This window comes from Rhamphochromis sp. 'chilingali', assembly GCF_963969265.1.
Source record: "Rhamphochromis sp. 'chilingali' genome assembly, chromosome: 10".
Taxonomy (NCBI): Eukaryota; Metazoa; Chordata; class Actinopteri; order Cichliformes; family Cichlidae; genus Rhamphochromis; species Rhamphochromis sp. 'chilingali'.
In genome coordinates, this window is record NC_137937.1 from 13,782,622 (window position 1) to 13,807,431 (window position 24,810).

The 24,810-nt window shown below is 39.4% G+C and overlaps 1 protein-coding gene and 3 long non-coding RNA genes across 4 annotated transcripts; 3 read left to right on the plus strand and 1 right to left on the minus strand.

Moving 5' to 3' along the window:
• Window positions 1-2,897: 2,897 nt before the first annotated feature.
• On the plus strand, window positions 2,898-3,728 carry LOC308404165. Its single transcript, XR_013973075.1, has 3 exons — window positions 2,898-3,035; window positions 3,181-3,497; window positions 3,706-3,728. It is a non-coding gene; the product is annotated as an uncharacterized lncRNA (long non-coding RNA).
• A 99-nt stretch (window positions 3,729-3,827) lies between these two features.
• LOC308404067 lies at window positions 3,828-8,643 on the plus strand. The gene is made up of 3 exons (XR_013973057.1): window positions 3,828-3,891; window positions 7,946-8,006; window positions 8,080-8,643. It is a non-coding gene; the product is annotated as an uncharacterized lncRNA (long non-coding RNA).
• Window positions 8,644-19,687: 11,044 nt separating this feature from the next.
• LOC308404325 lies at window positions 19,688-21,404 on the minus strand. The gene is made up of 3 exons (XR_013973097.1): window positions 21,289-21,404; window positions 21,085-21,202; window positions 19,688-20,953 (listed from the first exon to the last, which is right to left on the minus strand). It is a non-coding gene; the product is annotated as an uncharacterized lncRNA (long non-coding RNA).
• Window positions 21,405-22,025: 621 nt separating this feature from the next.
• Window positions 22,026-24,810, plus strand: LOC308403919 (beta-fibrinogenase mucrofibrase-5-like; the record flags this gene model as incomplete). Its single annotated transcript, XM_080893712.1, has 7 exons — window positions 22,026-22,046; window positions 22,249-22,280; window positions 22,620-22,746; window positions 23,886-23,962; window positions 24,058-24,119; window positions 24,395-24,534; window positions 24,621-24,810. The coding sequence occupies 7 exons, from the start codon at window positions 22,026-22,028 to the stop codon at window positions 24,774-24,776; spliced, it is 615 nt and encodes a 204-aa protein (XP_080749838.1). The 3' UTR covers window positions 24,777-24,810.

A 24,810-nucleotide genomic window follows, 5' to 3' on the forward strand; every position in this document is an offset into this window, starting at 1 on the left:
AACTTTGTTTGACCTCTACAGTCATTTCAGCTTACAAGACTTCAGCGTCTAATCTAAAAAAAAAAAAAAACCACATTGAGGTAAGAGGTTTTACAACTATACGTGTACAATATTGCCTTCTTATTTTTCATGTGTGTTAAGGTTATTAGTAGTGATGGGCAGATGAAGCCCCATGAAGCACTGAAGCTTTTCATCCAATTGGTTCACCCCAACGCGAAGCTTCATGAAGCTTCATTTGCTCTAGCAGGACACCTACTGGACGTAAAAATAATAGCTGGTATGAATTTGAAGAGTGTGGCATTTTGCACACAGCCTGTAAATGTCAACAACAAAAGGAGTGTGTAAAACATCTATATTGTAGTGATGCAGTATACTGTGTATATTTATGCTGGCAGTATGGAAAGACAATAAAAACAAAGCACAAATTTAAATATCACACACGTCACTTATTGCATTGTATGATATTGTTATATCATTTAGTAACATTACAGCATGCTATAGTATCATGGCATTTGATGGCTCACCTGGTCTTGCTCCACAATCGGTGTTCCCCTTATTCTCATGCATAGCTCTGTAGTGCCTAAGCATGGATGAGGTGTTGTTGTTATATCCCAGCTCCCTGGCACATAGCAAACACCTCACCTTGTACAAAAGTACAGACAGCCTAACATAGGTTTTATTGCACCATCAGTATTATGAAAATCCATCTTCTGTGGAAATTCACATACCTTGTTGGGAGGAATAAGATCAAAATGTTCCCACACAGGGGAGGACATCCTCCTCTTCTTAGCTGGCTCCATTCTCTCCTGACTTTCTCTCCTCACTCTCATAAACCTCCAAACTGTCTCCAAACTCTCACTAACCGCAACTCTTCATCAAACACCCACATTTTGAATGAAGTCTGAGGGGTTTATATCGCTCTCATAGCTCGCGGAAAAAATTCGAACCGCTTCATGAACCAGTCACGTGGTACAGCCGGGCAGCGAGGCTTCGGACGTCATCATTTTCAGCTCCTCCCATAAATGAAGCAAGCCTCGATACGCGCTTCGCGGAAACGCCCCCTCATTACTCGACACACGCTCCGAAGCCTCGATACAGAACGTCCCATCACTAGTTATTAGTTTGGCTGAGATATTGTCACCGCCATTGGTTAGCCTGATATTAAAATAAGACGGAGCTAGCTAATGTGCGTGTGTGCATGCATAATTGAGCTAAATTCGTAGGAATGTTTTAGCTTATTATTTGGATAACCACCGTCATTACAATAAATTAAATTTGTAGTCATTTAAAACTCACAGGCCTACAATCAGCTGGCCTATATAAAAAACAAAAACAAAATTTGAACACAGTGCTGAGCTGCATCTCAAATTAATCTTCCAGCTCTCAGCTGACATGTACCAGAGCCCGCTTGATGGATCAGTTGATCAGGATCATTGGCCTGATATAGGTCTATCATAGTGACGTGGCTCTTAATCAGTAGGGTTATATGTTTCCCAATATGATATATTTTTTTTAAAGAACATAATGTGGATTGTTTTTATTTGTTAGCTGTATGGGCAGCATTTTTGTGTATGTGATCCCTTTCCTTAAATTACATTTGCTATATACACATATTTTGCTCTCTTAGTATTTTTAGAACCTGACTAATACTGAAAACTTTAGGGTGATACTGATAAAAAGGACTTAAAAATTTAGATACTGATACATTGGTCGATACTCTTTTTACAGATAGTATACAGATTACAGAACTTGGAATGTATACAGAAATTCATGTTTTTCGCAATGATCGTTCAAAATTGGTTTACATTTGTAAATAAATACAGCAATATATCTGCAAGATTTGACCAAATTCACCACTCTTTTATACTATGCTAAACAATCAAAGATTAGCTCATGATGTTTTAAAAATGTTTTCCTGTAGTGTTAATCACAGTGATGTTATGAAGTAATGTATGAACCTGACGTATGATAATATTTATCTCTACAGAGGAAACATCCATCGAAGATTGAGCAGTACAATATCACTGTGGCATCAACATCTCGTCAGCGAAAGGCCACAGCCACACCAAACAAGCTCTCAGCAAATACACAAGCCAAGTTACCAGACCTGATGTTGAGAGCTGCAAACAAACATGTTCCACAAGCAACTGTTGACATGCTTGTCATCAATTTCATATGTGAGGGTCTACAGCCATTTGCAGTGGTAGAACAGCCATCTTTCAAAGAATTGGTTACCACATTACAACCTCAAGCCAAAGTCCTCTCCAGACCCACTGTCCGTGCCAGAATCTGTGAAGCTGCTGATCACATGAAGATGACTTTGGTTGCAGCATTGGATAAAGTCAAATTTGTTGCTACCACTACTGATTGTTGGTCAGCTCATCAGAAAAGTTACCTTGGAGTCACATGCCATTGGAGGAAGAGTCCCTGGAAAGAAGATCTGCAGCACCAGCATGCAAAAGATTGAGAGGGTCTCACACATTTGACATGCTTGCTGGTGCGCTTGATGATATCCATTGCCAATACAAGATTAGAGGCAAAGTTGTAAGAACCACAACTGATATGTGGAAGGCCTTGACAAAGTTGGATCCACTGTTTGGGGCACAAAATGATGCAGATGAAGCTGAAGATGAAACAGACCCAGAAACTATTGACCTGACTGACCATATTGACTACCATGAGGCAAGTGCAATTCTTGATGAAGACTCTGGTTTGGAGTATCAACTCCCGTCTCATCAGCGATGTGCATGTCACCTGCTAAACCTTGTGGCAACATCTGATGCTGCCCTAGCAGAGAGCATGAATGAAACCTACGAGAGGCTCTCCCGTGCATGCTTTGCAAAATGCCAGGCCATTTGGAACAAAACTCATTTGGCTAATGAAGTGGTAGAGGACAAGTGTGAGCTACAGATCATTCGTCCCAATGCAACACAATGGAATTCAACCTACCTTGCCATTGAAAGGATAATACGCATCATTGATGAGAAGGGGGAAAATGCCATCAGGAGCATTTGTGAGGAGTTCAAGGTGAAAATGTGAGTAAAATTGGACACCTACCAATATGGTTGCAAATCTTGTGAATTTTCCTTAATGGATGGTTAAAAACGTGAGCAGACTCTTAATATTAAATCAGAAGATCCCTGTTATAGTCATGGTGGGTTTTGTTGTTGTGTCTTACAGGTTGAGTCCTGCAGAAGTTGCATTCCTTAGGGAGTACTGTACCACCATGAAGCCACTGGTGAAAGCTTCAAACATTCTTCAGTCTGAGTCCACTTCCTTTATGGGATGGCTCCTGCCAGTAATCCAACAACTACTGTTCAAACTTAGCAGGCTGGAGACATCAAGCAAGACATGCGTGCCACTCATCAGAGTCCTGCAAAATGGCCTTCAAAAGCGTTTTGGAGCGATGATGGAGGATCCAGAGTTGGCTGCAGCTGCAGTCCTCTTACCCAAGTTCAAGACTTCCTGGACTGACAGAGCAGATGTAACAGAGGCTGGTAAGGATTCATGTGATCCCATTTTTGTGTATTTTTACATTTGAACACATGCTTAAGTGAGTATTTCACCTAATACATTGTAAGTTATTGATGGTCTGTCCCGAATACTAAACAATCCTTTTTCAGAATTTGCCGTTTTTAAATTTGTGTTCAGGAATAATCACTGAAATTTAAATAACAAAATTGTGTTATCTACTTGCAATTACAGCCTTGACATACATCAAACAACATCTTGAAACGACAGAGCATGAGAGTGAGGATCAGCAAAGAGAGTCATCTGATGAAGATGAATTCTTCTCCAGACCAATCTCCAGACGGCTGCAAAGTGCAGTTGAGCTTGATGGTTACCTTGCTTGTGCCACAGACACCATGGAGCTGCTGCACTCCTTCTCAGGTATCAAAAACCTCTCTCTTAAACTGAACACAGCTCTGCCTGCTTCTGCTGCGTGTGAACGACTTTTTAGCTGTGCTGGTCTACTCTTCACAGCCAAACGAAGTCGGATTGCCTCTGTTAATTTAGAAAACCAGCTCTTGCTGAAACTGAACAAAAGGTTCAGAAAGTAAAGTGTGACAGAAATGCTAAGAGTTTAAGACACTCACCTGCCTGTTGTTCAGTGTATGGGGAAAAGTTTAAACGGTTCTACGCATGTTCAGAAACATATTTGTCATTGTTTTAACAAACAAAATTCCTTCTTTTATATCTACATTTATTTAAAAAACAAGTTACCTTTCTATACCTTGTTCATCTGAGAAATGTGCTTTGAACATAAATATTTATACTGGTGAATCGAGTTGAATGCCTGCTATTGACGACAGAATAAAACATCAGTGTGTTAAAAAGTAATTAATACTCTAGTTTTTGAGAAGAGTACTTTGTACTTTTACTCAAGTATTTTTTAACACCATTACTTTTACTTGTAATTGAGTACAATTTAACCAGTGTAACAGTACTTGTACTTGAGTACAAATTTTGAGTACAGCAGGTGGATGAGGGAAAGGGGAGGAAGGAGGAGGAGAGACCCGTGGTGGCCGCCGGACCGGCCGCGTCTCGTATTGAAAAGGAACCCGATTTGTCCCGGACTCCAGCTTGAATGAAAAAAAAAATACACAAAGCTGGAGTTCTTCTGTGTCTTTACGTGGCCAGCTGCCTCTTCTTCTCCCATTCTCTCTCCCTCTCTCTCCTGTTGCTACTTAAATGATGAAACTGATCAATGATCAGCTGATCGCTTTTCTCTCTTGTTTGTTTATCGCGCATTTCGAGCCAGAAAGAGGAAACCAGCGGTGGTCGCTCTAAACAACAGCAGCAGGTTAAAACTTGATCAGCTGCTATTAGAATTTATTTAATATTACTTTCTAGTATCAGCTGATGTTGGCTGGAGCCACAGCTGTAACAGCTGCTGGTCATGATATCGGTTTGGATATATGGTGAGAGGGAAACGTGAAGATGAAACCAGGAGATGTCCTTACTGAATCATCAGAGCTGAACAGGTGATGGAGAAACAGGTTTACCTTTTAGGTGACATGAATAAGTTGAAGGGAAGTTATGAACTGTTTCTGAGAGACAAATAACATCAGGATCCTTTTTTACTGACAGCTGGTAACTGTGCAGGGACGGGTCTAGCAAAGTTTTGCAAGGGGGCAGGTAACCATATACATGCACTGTTTATAAGATTGGGGAAACCTGCAGTCAGCTGAGACTGAAGAAGTCAATTGGATGAGTGACGAAACGTTTTTCCCACAAAACGTAAAGTCCAGATGAACAGAATCAACTTTTGGAGATACTATATAGCTCATGCTAATATCACATCTTCACATTTTTCTTTTTAGAGGTAACAATAACTTTGCATTCTCGCTACTCACCATGCTCTAAAACAGGTATATGTTAGCAATGACATCATTTAACAAATGTTTTTAAAATTCTAGCCGTGCTAATTAGCCTTAGGATTGGTTGAGGTCTGTGCAAGCCTTTGGAACAAAATCAGTCTTTTAAAGCTCACTATTTTCCAGGTGAGCCTATAGCACATTTGTTAAAGTCAGTCCGGATTGTACAGCTTCTAATCAGAAACAATTAAAGTTTGTTTCTTTTTTTCTGCTCATCAATCTTTTTCTGTAAGTAATTACCGAAATACAGTCAACCTTTCTTCATTTTCCTAAGTGTGTGTGTGTGTGTGTGTATGTATGTATGTATGTATGTATGTGTATATATATATATATATATATATATATATATATATATATATATATATATATATATATATATATATATATATATATATATATAACAAAAAAAAACAAACCACAACGCCCCCTAGATTTAAACAGGCAATACCTCTAGACTAGCAAAATAAGAGATAAAGGGTTGCCACTTGTGAAAAAATTTGGCTGTGCAACCTCTCAACGTATATTTAATTTTTTCAAGTTTTAAAAAAAACATGACATCTTCAAGCCACCGGGAAACAGTAGGATACTTAACAGACTTCCAATGCAACAATATTAGACGTCTCGCTAATAGGGATGTGAAGGCTATAATATCCTTTTGTGTGGAATCAAGTGTAAGTGAGCGAACAGGAATCCCAAATACAGCAATCAGAGGACAAGGATGAAGAGTTACCCCAAGAACAGTTGACATAATAGCAAAATACCCTGTCCAGAAACCTTGTAGCTCAGGACACAGAAAAAACATGTGGCTAAGGTACGACCAGTACTTTTAACATTTTATCAATTATTTACCAAATTAAAAAACAACATGTGGTAACTTATTTTTAATTTTGCTGCATACAAGTTGAATGAATGCTTACTGGATCTAGAACACCATTTAGATCATAACAGCTCCTGATCAGGATGAATTTCATTTTCAAATCAAATTTCATGTCGCAGTTTCACACTTTTGTAACATATTATTTCAAAGCTTGCTTATGGGCTTGTTTTGGAGCAGACCAACAGTCAGGCTCGTCTTCACCCTTACTGTCAGACTCTGAATTGATGGTTCTGCTATATCTCACCTGGCTGAGTGGGGACACATGTACTAAACGTTAGAGTTCCCACTGCAGGAGCTTGGGTTTGAGTCTGCCCTCGACCGTTTCCTGTGTGCCATACCGCCTCACTCTCTCCCCACCTTCCTGCCTCATGTTCTGAAATCTCTTCCTCTCCATCAACTTTGAGTTTCTTTGAGTGGAGCTTCTTTTGCAGCTGTGACAAAATATAGAATGGTTTCTGCAACCAGGGGAGTAAAATGTGCTGCAGTGTGAGGGCGCACAGGTGTAGGTGTGGAATTTTACATATAAATATTATAGTTTACTTCATGCACAAGAAATGTAAACATTTAATCTAACCCACTTTTCATCAACTACATAACCTTTATTGGAGAGTACATTCATAAATTGTGTGTATCACACACACAAACACACATCCACTAAACTCTCTCGTTTTATATCTCTCCCTCTCTCTTGTGAATGATGGAAGTTTGGTGGACTGTGTGGTTTGTCTGGCTGAAAGTTGTGTTTTTTTTATGTGTGGTGTGTTGTGAGGCTGATTATGAGTTAGTGTAATTGTGTATGGTGTTGTTAGCGTAGTTTATGTGGCGTTAGTGGTTTTTCCTGGATGCAGAGCAGGTCAGTATGCCGTGGACTTTTACACCACCATGTTAGGGATGGAGTAAAGTAATAAAGCTTGAGTGGAGAAGCTGCTGCAGGGGCTTCCTCAGCTGAGCTCTGAGGACAGAGCTGTCCTGGATGCTAACTTTTCTTTGGAGGAGATTAGTGCTGCTGCTGGTCAGCTGGCTCCTGCACAGGGTGGGCTGCCTGCAGACTTCTGTAAAAGACTGTTACTGGCATCGAGCCATCATGTGGGGCTCTCTCTTCTCCCTAAAAAACAGAGATTTGTCTCTGCTTAGAAATGGAGACGTGGCTCTGTTATGCACAGATTACTAACTTCCTTCAAAAGTACTGGCCACCAGGCCGAAACACTTTGTGAAATGAATCGCTCACAGAGATCAGTCGTACTGTGTACCACACAGCTCTAATGTGAACAAGAGTTTTCTCATGAGAGACTTGGTAGTTATTTGTAAATTGTACAGTTTGATGTTGGAATAATTTCTTTAGATTAAGAGAAAGTGTTTGATAGGATTGACAATCTTTTTTGTTTTTCCATTATGAGAAGTTTTGCTTTTTGGAGGTGGATTTTTGTCACTTTTGGGGCTGTTGTATCAGGCGGCTTTCTGTTTTGTGAAAGTGGATGATGGGCTGAGCTGCCCAGTATAAGTTTGGAGAGGATCTAACTGGAATGTCCTGTTTCTGGAATATATATTTATATTGGTATATTTGTTAGAATTTTTAATCTTTGTTGAATGTTTTAAGAGATAAATAAGCAAAGTTATCTAGATTTATGTTGCCAGGTTTATGTCGGAGGCCTCTGCTGGTGTTGTCATTGTTTTTCTGTTTTCATTACAGATCAGAGTGATGTGGACTTTCTCAAAAGATGTTTAGATTTGTATGAGAACCTTCAGCAAAGGTGAGCTGGTGAAAAAAATATTGTGTAACAGGTTTGTTGGTGGTCATATAGAGACTTTTTTTTTTTTTTTTAGGAAAAGAAGAGTCTCGGAGGTTGCCATGGAGACGGTCTGTGTCAGACTGTCTAAACCAAAAATGGATGCTGTACATACACTGATAAATGTCATTTCAGGAGTGGCCAGATTGAAATCCAGAGAAAACTATGCTAGAGGTGAAAGGTCAAACATTGGTCATCATGTTGAGATTTTTTTAATACCACAGACTGACAAAGAAAACTGAAATTTGTGAATTTTAAAGGTGTGCAAGATGTGCTGTGTTCAGTCGCAGGGCCTTGCCCTTTTATTTCATTTGTCTTTGGTTTCGAGTTTTTATTTGTGCTCTTGTAATTATTTTGTGATAAAACTTTTTCTATTTTGAGATCAAGATTCAAGTGGAAATCTTTGTGTGTCTGTCTCTCCCTTGGTTTCTGTAGAGGTACAGTGTGGGGGCGCCTGGATAAATGTTAAACAGAAGCTAGATGTAGTGTTCCTCCACTGTCCGTTAAGGATATGAGGAAAAGAAATGGTCAAGAACAAAGTGTATGGTGTATTTATAAAAGAAAATGGCTTTTAAATTGTATACCAAAACGACCACCAGAAAGTCAACTACAACTTGTTACATAATCATCATGATTGTTGTATCAGTTTAACAGTTTATGGGTTGACTTCTTTCGGTTCATTCACTGTTTACATCATGAAGGAAAAAGAAGGCAACAGGCTGAGAAATGAAGCTGTTGTGTGTCTTTGTGGCCACACGGGGGCAGTGCTGCATAAATAGTAGAATCTCTTCCTGGACACTTTTTCTGGACCTCTTTTTAAATGACTAATAAAGACAACAACAACATGAATTACATCAGGATCTGATATGGTTGTCTTTTTTTGTTGAGCTTTATATATTTCAGAATGCCTAGAGTTTGTTTGTTTCCCATGTTTTGTGATACAGAACATCTCCTCTCAGACGGCTGTTGTCTCATAATGGGTCATTACCTGGTCTGATGGGGTGTTTGTTCCATTTATAAATCAAGTGATTGATTTGTGAAATGAGAGATGGCCTCTGACCTGCTGACTGGTGTCTGATCTTCTCTGCTCCCCTCAAATTTGACAACTACTCGGCTAATGTGATGGTGGACAGGAAGTCACTAAACCTGGGACTCTGGAAACACATTTCTAGGGATAAAAAGTTAATGTAGATCGTTTCAGGAGATAAATATTAAATGATCGATTTGGCGATTATACTAATATAGTAAGAAAAGAATGTATGAAGAAAAGATTTTTTATCTATACACTTAAGCAACGACCAGAGTCTTAGAATTGCGCTTTCACCAGGTTTTACTTGACTGAACAACAGAACTTCTCTGTCTCCTTTATAAGGGGTCACATCCTGAGTTACACAATGAGTCTTTCAAATGTGTGCGATAACCCACTGCATGTGTAGTCGTGCTGAGACCGCGTGGTCTTATTTTTATTACCCCTTGATTCAGCTGTGACCTGCTTATCAAGTCTTTTTACAAGTACATCATAATTATCTGCTCTCATGCAGACATAAGTTGAGCAATGGTTTAACAAACTTTCCCATCAAAAACATGAAGGTTTAGCTTTAAGCTTATTTGTCCAAACAACAAAGGATAAACTGCCAGCACCTGGACTGAAACAGAACATAGTAGTGTTGGATGTAAGTAAAGGAAATACAAGTATAACTGTGACTATGGAACAAATCTCCTTCAATGTTAAACCTTAATGTTAACCTGATTGTGTTTATTAGAAAAATCAGCCATTACAGTGTCTGTGATTGCTTCACATAGTTAGTTAACTCTGGTTGTCTGTGGGTTTGTGTCAAACTTGGAGTGGAAAAAAAGCATAAAAACTGTGGAAGATGCAGACTGTGAAAGTCTAGTTTATTTCATGAATACAATTATTTTTTTACAGTCGCTAGAACAAAGTAGCGTACATTCATGATAAAGTAAATACCACAACACAACATGGACAGTAAGAAGTAAACTGAATTGTCTTAGAACTTATTATATTCTTTAAGCTTAAAAGCAACACCTAGGATTCGACTGTTTGTGTTTTAAACCTTTTATTCAAAACTAGTATGTGTCAACACTTCTTTCTCCCAGCAGCATTATTGAAGTGACACTTTAACGACACTTTACCTGCTGATGCTTCACATCACAATCTTTATGACGAAAAAGCTCAGATGTCTGTGCTGTCACTTGTTATGAAAATGGACAGAACCTGGGCTCAGGCTTCCTCTTCTTCTTTCCTTCCTCTTTAATAATAACCATAGATCAGTAAAATAGCCATATTTTTAAACAAATGATTGTGATGAAGAGAATTTTTTTTTTCTCTAGTGTGCATGAACTCAAAATCTTTTAAGTTTAAATCTTTTTTGTTTACCAATAACTGGGGAAATCCAAACTTGATGTACCAGGTCAACTCAGCGAGCTCCTGTCTTGACCTCCCCTCTGCGCGCGCGCACACACACACACACACACACACACACACACACACACACACACACAGTATCATCATAAATGCCATGATATCTTTCTTGTTCAAATAGTTTATTCACTTAACAAAGAGGTAGCTTGGAAACTCAGTAAGAAGGAGGAAAAATAGTTTAAGGACATTTTCTCAAATAAAGAGGATTTCATCATCTTTCTGTTCATAATGGGGCGATTGTGGCTCAAGAGTTGGGAGTTCGCCTTGTAACCGGAAGGTTGCCGGTTCGAGCCCCGGCTTGTACGGCCGCGGTCGTTGTGTCCTTGGGTCGTTGTTGCCTACTGGTGGCGCCAGTGTCCGGCAGCCTCGCCTCTGTCAGTGCGCCCCAGGGTGGCTGTGGCTACAATGTAGCTTGCCATCACCAGTGTGTGAATGGGTGGATGACTGGTTGTGTAAAGCGCTTTGGGGACCTTAGGGACTAGTAAAGCACTATACAAATACAGGCTAAATAAAAGAAGAGATACATCAGAAACAAATCAGTAGATCCAGAAATTATAGAGTCAAACTCTTTTCAGCTGTAGAGGTACACTTCATGCACTCCTTAGCGTACAGTTCAAATGCCTGTGTTAGGGTGCATTGTTTCAGTTTCATTAAGTCTTCTTGCAGTTACATGATAATTATTATGCTGGAGTGATCAAAGCTCATAAACATCTGAGTTACACAATGAGTCTTTCAAATGTGTGGAATATCCCAGCTGTAACCTTTGCTTTCAATCTGGTTAAATTTGGCATTCAGATCACAGACTAAACAACAAGTACAGTAGGTCTTCCACTCCACAATTAAAAATAGCAACACTCATGCAAGGCTTTATTCTCCATAGAGTCAACATAAAGCAACATTAAATAATGGATCTTTCATCTGAAAAAATTACAGTTTGTATAAATTTACACTGAAGACCAAAATACACACACATACATAAAACCCATAAATCACTAAAACCTATTAAAACACATGGAAAATTACCTCATTTGTTGTGCTATTCAAAGATGTGTATGTGTGTGTGTATTCAGGCCAAGTCATAAAGAAAGCAATAGAGGTCAATATACTTTATGTTCTACAGTCGCTGCAGATTAATGAATTATAGTGGAAACTTGAAGATCCTAGGTATAGTAGTTTGTGGGAAATAAATACAGTGAAGTGACCATTTAGCTCTTGTGGCATGAAACTGCTTAGTGCATTATTATTTGCTTTTCTACAATATGATATTTGTTTAATAATTGATTGATTTAGTGCATAAAATAGTTGATAAATAAAATGTTAAATATCTAATCTAAGGGAGTGTCTTTGACACATGCTGACTGCATTCTTCTTATAACCAGAACAGGAAGTGAGATCAGAGGAGAACAAGAGTGAGCAGTTTGGTGAAAGGAACAGGAAGGATGAAGAAGAGGTGAATATCCACACAGTTTAAAAGGAGACATCATGGCACAATAAGAGCACAAGCTCTAAGATGAAGACTGGTAATGATTAAAAACTGCACTAAATAGTATCATTCTGTGACTTCACACTTTAGGTAGTGCATAACATGTACCACTTTATATTAATTTTACTATATGTTTAAATAAATAAAAACAAATAACTTTAAAAGGTGCTGTTATTGAGTGAAAATTCAAAAGACTTCATGGCTGGGGAGAAAAAGGGAGAAAGATGGAGGAACACAGCACACATAAGAAACAGGTAAGAGTGGACATGAAGTCAAAGTCAGGGACATGTCCGATAATAAAGACCTTCCACCTGGCTACATATATGTCACTTCTGCTTTGCCCACATTCATCTATGGTGATCGCTCATAACTAAGCAGGGTGCTATGCTCTTATCAAACGATGATCCGAAACTGCTCTTAAAATAATTATTACAAGAATATATACATATTTTTTTTGTTATTTTTTTAGTTGAATATAAAATGTTTGTGTGTGATTGTCAGTACAAAGAGGAAGCGCGGACAGAGAGACTGGAACTAACAGAGATCAGGTGGATTTTTCACAACATCTACATGCATTAAATGGATGCGTTGTGTGCTTTTCAGTAGCACTCTGCTATTAATGTGAATAATAGCATTTAGCAACATTCACATCACTGTAAACTTGAACAGGATGAATGCCACTATACTGATGTGACAGACTACAAATCTGTTCTCCACTCTCTGAATTGGTGTACACGAGTCTCTGTGCTGAGTCTGCACAACAAAGTGTTTGGGTTTGCATGAATTCAAAAGCTGTCATTTAAAATCAGCTCTATTACCAGTTTGCTTCTTGTGCAGGTACGTGGAGTCGCAGGGGGATTTTGAACTGTCTGTATTGTATAATGGTACTTTAAATACTTGATGATTTGGTGGACCTGCCTCTATGTGGTTAAGAGACTGAAACAATGCCGTGCAGGTTTCTCCTCTGATCTGCTTTTTCTTAAACTGTTTTTGAAATTTACTGTCAACATGACTGTGCCATTGCATCGGGTTTTAAACTAAAGTGACCACCGTAAAGCTGATGTATTATATTAAAATCTGTTATTCTTAGACACTGCTGTAGGTCATCCAAAAATTACATTTCTTTTGAAGGCAACACTAAAAGCATGACATTAAGACTGAGCTGAGCCCTCCTAAAGGTTTGATGCTGGAGTCGCCCCTGATTGAGTGCTTCTCACACATTTATGATTTTGAACAATTTACAGAAAATAATATCAACAGTAAGTACTTTTAAAGACTTAACATATAATAATAGTTGCTGAATTCATGCAAGTCAAATAACTGATTGATCAACTACAGAAACAAAATTGTACTTCATGCGTTTCATGAGCACAAATCTTCATCTGTAAAATAACAACTAAAGATGTCAGATAATTGTAGTGAAGTCAAATGTACCAATTTCCACTTAGAAGCAGCGGAGAAGAAGCCACAAATGTGATGGAAAGACCGATGTAATGCCTCTATCACCCACTGTCCTTGCCGACCTGCATTGGCTTCCCGTTAAGTATCGCATTCAATTCAAAATCCTGCTGCTCACCTTCCGAATTATTAACGATATAGCTCCAAGCTACCTCATTGAGCTCCTTAGACATACACCCCTACGGTGTAATTTTACATGTAGTTGTTTTTTTTACTGTGTAATAATATTCAGCATTGCTATCAATACATTTTTCAAAAAATGCTTCTCTGTGCAAAATGGGATTAAAAACATAAACTGTGGGTGTGGCGGAGGTGTGGTCCGGGGCGCGGCTGCAGGGGAGGAGTGGTGCAGTGAGCTCAACGGGGCGATGCTGGTAAGAACAGCTGATGGCGATTTTGGACTGATGGTGGTTTTCCTTTCCTTTATATAGTGAGGTGGAGAGGAGCGGAGGAGAGAGACGCTGGGGAAACCGACCGCTGTCAGACGGTGTTCTGTTGTAATTCAGTGCACACTCTTAATAAATGTGGGATCTGATGACAACGACCTGTGTGTGGGTGTATCTGTGCCTAGCGTGTGTCACAGTGGGATACTGTTATTCCGTGATTTGAACCGGGGGAACAAATCGTGGCAGGATCAGCCTGATATTTTTTGTATCCCACTCTAACTTTACTGTATAAAGAGCTAACGTCTCCAAAATGTCAGGAGTAGTTAGTCATTACAACAAGTGTTTGTGAACTAAAAATCAAGAATGTGGGATACTGTTTGTCCGTGATTTGAACAGCCCAGCGCTGCTCCCGACGAAGGGAAAACCAATTCTGCAGGGGAGACCTACCTCAGCGCTTGTGCAGGTGAAACCAAAGGGCAGATATGCTTCACCATATTTTCTAGTCTTTGGCTTGGAATAAAGTTGGTTTGGAAACCTATTCAGCGATGCTTCATCTCCTGCTTTGCGTTTGTGTAGGCGCCCCGTGCTAGCAGTGTCCAAGCATTTTGTTTTTTTCCCCTTTTCATACCGCCCCCCCTCCCCCCACCCTGCAATGGCTCTGCGCCCCCCCCCCTAGGAGGCGGGCCCCACACTTTGGGAAGCTCTGGCCTAGCCCCATCTTATCTCTCTGAGCTGCTGCAGCCTTATACACCCACCGGCTCTCTCAGGTCAGCTGATCAGCTGCTCCTAAATGCATCTGACTGAGCGTAAACTTAGAGGAGATCGTGCTTTTGCCGTAGCAGCTCCAAAACTGTGGAACGATCTGCCTTTAGAGATAAGACAGGCCCCTTCTCTGCCTGTTTTTAAATCACTCCTGAAAACCCATCTATTCACCCTGGCCTTTCACTCCTTGTGAGATGTTGGTTTTTAGTTTTACTTCAGTTGTTTTAGTTGATTCAATGCTGTTTTAGCTTGTTTTTAAATATAGGGCTGTTTTAATTTTTATGTACTATGTTTTATTTTTTACTGTTTTGTTTTATTCCATTGTTCTTAACTTATTTACTGTACAGCTCAGTTATTCTCCTGACTGAAGTTTGATCTGTTTAAGGCATCCTGCCATGCGATTGCATTTGTCCCTGACCACCAGAAACCCTCATGCTAACTTTTATCGAGTGGAAAAAAGTTAGCATTCATCCTCCAGCTTCACTGTGTTTCTATGCTAACATAGCTGTGTCGCTAGCGATCATGTAGCAATCAATCAATCTTTATTTATAAAGCACTTTTCATACAAAAAAAAAAAAAAAAAAAAAAAATGTAGAACAAAGTGCTTTACATGGTTAAAAGCAGCCCACCCCACCCTCCAACTCACTCCCCACACTGTCATTAACATAAACGATGTGAATACACACACACACACACACACACACACACACACACACACACACACACACACACACAAAGAGTAAAATTGGGCTGGGTACGCATGAGCCAAGTGAGGAAACACTATAACAGGGAGCCGTCTGCACCGGGAGCCGGTCACAGACCGTAGCCTCCAGGCTGGGCACACAGCAGGAGGGAGGCAAAGAAGCCCCCCCAGCCAGGCTGAGAGGACCCCAGAGCCCCAGCAACCACGGTCGATCACAGCCCCGGTGCAGGGAGCGCCCTCTGAGGAAACACTGGAGATATGACACAATAGGATATATACAGGGTAAAACGATAAAATAAATGAGAACGGGATACAATATAAATAGAGTAACAAGATTAAAAAATAAATCAATAAATATTAGGTAAAGCCTAAATTAATAATAGAATAACAGGATAGAATAAATAAGCATAAAATAAATAAACGTTAAGTAAAAGCTAAATTAAAAAGGTGGGTCTTGAGCCTGTTCTTAAAAACATGTACGTTCTCTGCGGCCCTGAGCTCCTCCAGCAGGCTGTTCCACAGATGAGGACCATACCACTGAAAAGCTGCCTCTCCGTGAGTATGTGTCCTGACTTTAGGGACAATCAATAGGCCAGTACCAGAGGACCTCAGGGTCCGCGAGGGTTCATACGGTAAAAGCAGATCTGAGAGATAAGGCCCAAGACCATTAAGACATTTAAAAACCAATAAAAGAACTTTAAAATCGATCCTGAAACACACGGGGAGCCAGTGCAGCGATTCTAAAACCGGTGTAATGTGGGCCCGCCCTCTGGTCTTCGTCAGCACACGAGCTGCCGAGTTTTGTAAAAGTTGTAAAGTTGAAATATTCTTTTTAGGAAGACCAGAGAGCAGGGCATTACAGTAATCAATGCGACTGGTAATAAAAGCATGCATCAGCATCTCCGTGTTTGCCCGAGAGAGAATAGGGCGGACTCTGGCTATATTTTTTAGATGATAAAATCCAATTTTGGTTACATATTTAACATGTGGGATAAAACCAAGCTCAGAGTCAAAAATAACACCCAGGTTTTTCCACTTGTAGCGAAGGACATAGTGAAAATGCCGGTAATTTAGACAAGAGTTTCTCTCTCTGAGCCTCAGGACAGATGATTAAAACTTTAGTTTTGTCCTGGTTAAGCTGTAAAAAGTTTTCTGCCATCCAAGATCTTATATCTAAAATACAGTTAAAAAGGGCATCCATTGGTCTGGTGTCATCAGGAGACACGGAGATGTACAGCTGAGTGTCATCAGCGTAACTGTGGAAGTTCACTCCATGCCTCCTGATGACACCGCCGAGAGGCAACGTATACAAATTAAAAAGTACAGGGCCTAGAACCGACCCTTGAGGCACACCACATGTCATTTTATGGATCTTAGAGGAGCATGTATCCATACTCACCATAAAAGATCTGTCAGAGAGATAGGAAGTGAACCAGTTGTGTACAGCACCAGAGAGGCCCACCATGTGTTTCAGTCTGTTTAAAAAAAAAAAGAAAAAAAAAAAAGCGTGGTCTACTGTATCAAAGGCTGCACTTAGATCCAGTAGCACCAGGACTGAGAGCTTTTGGGAGTCCCAGTTACATCTAAGATCATTTAAAACCTTTAGGAGAGCCGTCTCTGTGCTGTGGTTCACCCTAAATCCAGACTGGAATATCTCCAGGATCTGTCTATCATTCAAAAAGTCATTAATCTGAGTAAAAACAAGTTTTTCTAAGATTTTACTTAAAAATGGTAAGTTGGATACAGGTCTGTAGTTATTAAAATCATTACAATCCAAATTGCTCTTCTTCAGAAGGGGCCTCACCACTGCCGTTTTAAAGGCAACAGGGAAGACACCCAGCTGAAGAAAGCAATTCATCATGTATAAAAGCTCAGCTTCAAAAAATCCATAAAGTGTTTTAAAGAGTGAAGAGGGGATTGGATCTAAAAGACATGTGGTGGGTCTCACTGTGGAGAAAACTTTCTTAAGGTTTTCAGCATTAACCAGGACAAAGCTGTCCAGTGTCTCCTCAGGTACAATCGAGCCCTCAGATGTGTTTAAAATCATATCGCGATTAGATAAAATGTCAGATCTGATGGCGCTGACTTTTCCCCTGAAGTGGTCTGCAAACTGCTCACAGAGTGACTCTGTGGGGGTTCTTTGGGAGCTGTTAAAATCAGGGTTAAATAAATGATCACATCATTATATACCAGCTAGTCCAACTTCAGTAACCCTACAAAAGTTACTGCTGTTTAGTGTTCTGTCTTCATTTCCCATATGGAAAAGAAATAGTAAAAACTAAAAGACTTGCATCAGATTTGGCCTACTTTATATAGTGAGTCATATTCGCCCATCCTTTTCTTCTTTAAATGTGAAGTGGTGTTGGAATTTCCAAGTAAGAAATGCATTCCTGCCCTGCTGCAGGCTCTGTTGTGCTGGCTCCGAGTCCATTGTGTAACTGATAGCATCAACATCAACAGTACATTCGAGCTTCTTTGTTGCGGCTCTTCCAACCAGTGGCCGCGGCAGGCTAAACATGAGGACACCGATGACGCGCAACAATTAACGCACAAAACACTTCTGTATCATTTGCTTCTTTATTTTCACATGCAACTGTCCAAACCACAAATCAGCATATGGGATTAACTATCAAACAAACGCACAGACTGCACAAACAAATAACTGCAACTTACGAATAACTGCACTAGCTACTATGTCAAAATTACAAACTGGTCTATGGCATCAATTAGTGCACAAATATACAAACACCATCAAGTTACAGTCCAAATATATCACAATCATTCAAGCTGCTATCAATTGCGATCACGTTGTGTTCAATTTGCATTCATATTGCGATAATATTACGATCATGTTGCGGTATGTTGCAGTCAACAGAAAGTTTTGCCTCGTGCTCACCCTACCTTCTGCTCATCACATTAGGTGCTGTGAACAAGTGAGTGCAACCACATTTATCTTATACCACACCCATGAGACACGCCCCACACCCATGACCAATACAGTGAGTCCATTTAAACCAACCCACTTAGTCAGACGGAAACAACTCATATGGCTCCTACACTCTTATTACGTGTTTTATTTGGGTTTCCGGCAATGCGTTTAATTACCAAAATTAGAGGTGGGATAGCCTAACATATGAAACAGAAAATGACCGCTGTGTAATCCATTTATTTCAGTAACTGTATTCTAATTATCACCTATTTAAACTGTAACTGTGACGAACTGGTTACTCATATTTTGTACTTTACATACCTAACACCTGTACATGTATTACTCCCCAACACTGCACTCAATAATGTTAATGTGGTTGTGTTGAGTAATACTGCGAGTGCTGATGTAAGAGCTTTGAGATGCATTTGTAGATATTATTACGTGTTTTACAGTCTTTATGGTGCTAGCTTAAAGTTACGGTGTAAAGGTTATCTTATATTGTGGTAAAGCGGTTACTATTTAAATGGTGTCTAGACAGAAATATTAACTCCTGTTATGACTAAGTTGCTAAGTTACTAGTTAATGAAGTTACCAGTAACATGGTTAAACGCATTCACAGATTCACAGTAAATATCCCGATTAGCTTCAATGGATCTATAATAAATTTCTGCTAGTTCTAGTGCTTCATTTAAACCGTATGATACTCATACTTACCCAGAGTCAGTGTAAAATAAAATTCTACCTGTGTGAACAAAGTCTGGCTCCTTTAATCCTGCATGACAAACTTCAGGATGCAGGTTTATTGACCCTCTTTCCTGCTGGCACACCTGTGACACCTGAGAGTCAGCTAGAAACTTACAGGAATGTTTACTTCATGCAAAGACTGATAGACTCTGTAATACTGTAAATGATCAGTAACTTAGGTTAATACTAAACATTTGTGCCTCTCTGTCTGTGCTGAACCATTTAGAATCAGGTTTTGAGTCAGGCTGCATTGAGTGTGGGACTTAAAAGCATTAGGCTTGAAGATGGTATGAAAATCTCTACTTACCTTCTACGCTATATTTTTGTTACTGATTTATTAATACATTTTACATTGTTTCTTTTGTTTATCAGTAGAGAGAACACAGATTTCAGAGGCACAAAGAGAAGCACTGTTGCTTCATACTTAATACTTTAAAGCTGCATTAGGGGAAGACAAGAAGCAGAAGTACTTCCAGGCACAGCCGCAGTGAGGGAGCAGACACCTTACACTGAGTTCAGAGAAGTCAGAATTTCAAGAAGCGTCTGAAACAGCTCAGGTTTGGAAAGAAGCCTTTTATGTTGGGTGTTATAAAAAATATACACATATTTATAAATACATTTTATAATAACAACTATAATATTATTATAAATTGTAGTTATTCTCTTATTATTATAAATAAATATCAAACATTTCAGTTGATTTTCTATCACATATATTGTGTTAGCCCTGTGATAAACTGGCAGCCTGTCCTGCTTTTGCCCTGTGGCAGCTGGGATAGGCTTCAACCTCCCACTGTCACGATCCTGGGTCTTTTGACCCAGCGTTTTAAGTTTTAGTTTATTTTTGATGTTTATGGTTTATTTTTAAGTTCATTAGGTTATCTAAGCTCATTTGTTTATTTAGATTCCCCTTGTGTCTTCTACCCCTGTGTTTTAGTCTCCCTTTGCCCTTTATGTGTTTCATGCTGCGTGTCTTATGTTATCAAGTTTATATTGTCTTGTCTGCGTCTCATGTTTCCTGTTTTATTTTGAAGGTCTGTGTCCTATGTCAGTGTAGTCAGCTTTGCTTCCTTTGTCTCGTTATGTCAGAGTAGTGTCAGCTGTTTCCCCATGTGTTTCCACTTCCCCCTAATCACCCTTGTGTGTATTTATTCTGTGTGTTTCTGTTCATTCTTTGTCAAGTTGTCTGTTGTTCCATGTCTCCAGGAGTTTCCATGTTTATGTTTTTTGCAACGTTCAAGGTTTTGTTCTTTGCCTTTTGTGTTTAGCATTCAGTTTTCCCAGTTTAGTTCTAGTTAGGTTCTTTCTTGTGTGCATCTGCCTTTTGTTTTTGTACTCTTTTATCAGCCACATTAAACGGCTCGCTTTTAACCTGACCATGTTTTACCCAACAGACATTTATTTCAGTGACTCTTTTGAATTTAACGGACTTTGGATTATTTCCTGTGCAGGAGGAGGAGAAGGAGGCTATTCGGTAGTGATGGGCAGATGAAGCTTCATGAAGCACTGAAGCTTTTCATCCAATTGGTTCATCCCAGCGCAAAGCTTCTTGAAGCTTCATTTGCTCTAGTAGGACACCTACTGGACGTAAAAATATTAGTTGGCATGAATTTGAAGAGTGTGGCCTTTTGCACACAGCCTGTAAATGTCAACAACAAAAGGAGTGTGTAAAACATGTATATTGTAGTGATGGCAGTATACTGTGTATATTTATACTGGCAGTATGGAAAATGATCATTTACTGTGAGGTGAGGTGTGGTTGGGGTGTGGACAGTAGTTGTGCTTTTGTAACGTTGAGGTATGGACAGCTACACACTTCTGCCTGTTCACATTCTGTAAAAACTAAATGTTCACTGCTTTTATGACCTTTTTAGTGGGGAGAACATAGCTAGGATTTAATGATTTAACAAATCTTTTGAATCCTTTGTCCTTCACATTGCTAAATGGCTGGGAGTCCTCGATCACCATGCTGACCAGGTCTTCATCTATTTGAGATTGTTCTCCTGAGGAAAGACAATAAAGACAAAGCACAAATATAAATATCACACACATAACTTATAACAGTTGTATAATATTGTTATATCATTTAGCAACATTACTGCATGCTATATTATCATTGCATTTGATGGCTCACCTGGTCTTGCTCCTCAATCGGCGTTCCCCTTATTCTCATGCAAAGCTCTGTAGTGCCTAAGCATGGATGAGGTGTTGTTGTTATATCCCAGCTCCCTGGCACATAGCAAACACTTCACCTTGTACAAAAGTAAAGACAGCTTAACATAAATTGTATTGCACCATCAGTATTATGGAAATACATCTTCTGTAGAAATTTACATACCTTGTTGGGAGGAATAAGATCAAAATGTTCCCACACAGGTCAGGATATCCTCCTCTTCTTAGCTGGCTCCATTCTCTCCTGACTTTCTCTCATAAACCTCCAAACTGTCTCCAAATTCTCACTAACCGCAACTCTCCATCAAACACCCACATTTTTGAATGAAGTCTGAGGGGTTTATATCGCTGTCGTAGCTCGCGGCAAAGTTCGAACCACTTCCTGAACCAGTCACGTGGTACAGCCGGGCAGCGAGGCTTCAGACGTCATCATTTTCAGCTCCTCCCATAAATGAAGCAAGCCTCGATACGCGCATTGCAGAAACGCTCCCTCAATTACTCGACACAAGCTTTGAAGCCTCGATAGAGAACGTCACATCACTACTATTCGGGCTCAGATGACCCGGATAGCCACGGCTAACCCAAGGTTTCTGGATTTTCTTGCCTGATGATTTAAAGAACTTTGTTACTGCCTCAACCTCAGTAGTAATATAAAGGCACTTTTTTAACTAGTTTAGGAGCACTTTTCTTTTGTGCTCTGAAAGACACAGAGGCTAGTAGTTTTTAAAACAGAGTACCACAAACAACATGTATCCTTTTAGAAATAAACTTTTCTTGTGATACTTCTAAAAACCACATATTCTTAACTAGCCACAATAGCACTGTATCGACCCCCCAATGTTCCTTTAATGCAACCTATAATTGTCTAGTAGCCACACAAACGCACTGCAACAGTAAGACTTGATGAGACAGAGGGGGTTACAGGTAGGGCCCCAACAGTCAGCAAAACAAGTCATAAAACAATAAAAGCTGCATACTTATCAAGAGCATCCCAGCACACACATCCCAACTGTAGTTCCATAGTTTTTCACCTTTTTTCTTTACAAACTGCTCTTTTCATCTCTCCATGTCAGAGGTCAACTGAAACCAAGTCCACCTATATAAAAACACCCCATCAGACACACAGTATTTTCCTCAGCACTTCACAACTTTCGCAAGGTATATCGTTTTAACCTTTTTTTTTCGGACCCCGGACACAGCGCTGTGAGGTAGTTAGCACACAATTTGGCCATGTAGAAAGCATCGTTTGTTTGGAACGCGTCATCACTGTTCATACGAGTTTAATTTAATCAAACCTCATTTTAGGATCTACGTGGCTCCTCATCACTCGCCGATTCATCATTTTATTTAAATATCAGAATTTTCAGAATGGTGATCCAAGCGGGACACAGAGGCTGCTAGTTTTAACGCACCAGAATGCCGCAAATATAAATAAAAGCCTGACTATCCCGAGAGCCTAGCCGCAGCGACACCTTTCTTTCAAATGGATGCCTGCAGGTGCGTTGGAGCCGACTTTGCTACCCGCACAGAGCGTTTCGGACAGTCGGGCACTGCTTATGCAATAAAGAAAAACAACAATACAGCATGTTTCTCTGCTCCAAGACATCCGCGGTCCTTTCACACGGTAAGCATGTCTGTTATACCCAGCGCATAAATGTCTGTATGTCAGCGCTGATTAAACCCTGTTTAAAATGTGACACGTTTGTTGTCCAAAAACATTTCCTCTAAATTTGCAAAGTTACTGATTTAAAATCTGCTCTAAGAAATATTTCCTGTGATCTAAAATTTGGCACATTTATATTTGTGTCTGGTAACAACAGCAGCAAATGTGCTGTACAGCTGATTCTTTTGAGGGTGTAGCGCCTTCAAAGGTTGACGTAGGCACCATGTAGAGTTATAAAACGGGGTTTATTCTGGTCTCGGGAGAAATGCTCAAAGAAGAAAACGATTTTTTTTTAAAAACATCACATCAAAATGCATTCTTCTACTTTGTGTAAATCAATCACAACGTAATTAATCACAGAAAATAAAACATTTAAAGAACACAAGCAAAGTAAGCTGACCTCCAGGAGGGGCTAAATAGTCCTTTGTGGCCTTACTATCTTTTTCTAACTTATTTCTTGCACTTATTTAATTTTGAACATTACTTTTTCCATGTGTGGAGCTAACCATGTGTGCTAGCAAAAAAGGGGTTGGGTGGAGACCCAAAAATGCAACCAACTCTACATTCCACTGTTCATCACCAGATGGTGCAAAAGCGCAAGATCCAGACATAAAGCATCAAATCCAAAAGTCCTTTACAGAGGGTTTTTATCATTATTATTATTATTATTTATTATTTAACTAACTTTTTAAATGTTTCACACATTAAACATTAATGCATGAATGGATGTGTATTTTAAAATGAAATACTTACAGAAGACATTGTTAATTATTAACAGCTTAATTATTGTGCTTTGTATATGCTACATGTATATATAGTACATGCAGTATGACAGGAACACAGAGGTTTAGTGCCAGACTTCACATAAAAAGTAGCAACTACACATGATTATCATGTGTGGTGTTAGTTTACATTAGTGGCTCCTCTCATGAAGGTGTGTGGATCTCTCACCTCTCTCCAAATTGTGGTTGTGTGTTTGATGCTGAAACAGATGAAGACTGCTGATTGGCTGAAGTAGGGTACAATATATATTTTTGGTTTTTGGTTTGGGCAGTGCTCACCGCTACATTAAATAAACTGCTGCTCGTGTGTGTTTGTAGGTTCTCAGTCATCCAGCTCATGGTTGTCTAAGGAGCCTGGAAACACTTCAGCCACCTGGAAATACCCAGCCTGCAGAGTACATCATATGATTTATTGATTTATTTTGTGTTCATGTCACATGGATGGATGTGAAATTAATTTATGATTGTTTTGTTTTTTGTCTGTTTCTAGAGGAGACGTCGTTCAGGTTGCAGGACTTGGTGGTTATAGAGTAAATGCCACCGGCCACACACGTAAGACCATATTTTGTTTGATTATTTCACAGTTAATGCTAGAATCTGATTTCGGTTTCTGTGACTGTTTTATACTTACATTTATGTTTTTTGTTTAATACTGAATGAAGAACAAGTTTTTTTCTTTTTGTAAATTTTGGAGTAGATATACTGTGCGCCAAGTTCCTTGTTTAAAAATCATTTGGAAACATAAGAAAAGATGAAACATCATTCTACTCACAATTTTAGCTTTTGAAAGATTATGAATAACTTTTGTTCTTTTCCTTTTTCTCTAGTCCCTGATGAACCACCTAATCTTCAGTGTGCAGACATGTGTGTTGCTGACTGTGAGCCTACCAGATACTCTCAGTGTACTGCATATGTGCCATATAACAACAGGCTGTGTCTGGAAGAACATCAAGTAGATGCACGTGGGGTTAGTTAACTGCTAATATTACTGTATATCATCTGTGTATGTTTTAGATATTTTGGGGAGCACAAACTACATTTCTCTTCTCTCAGGGTGATTCTGGTGGTGGAGTGATTTACAACAACATGATTTATGGTGTAATCAGTTCTGGTTTTGAACGTGTCTGTACTGGACCAGCTGTTACTGTGAATGTTTGTTCTGACATGAACTGGATAAATCAGAAAATTGCTCAAAATAATGGAAAATAACTGAATGAAAATAACATCCAGAATAAACAATCAT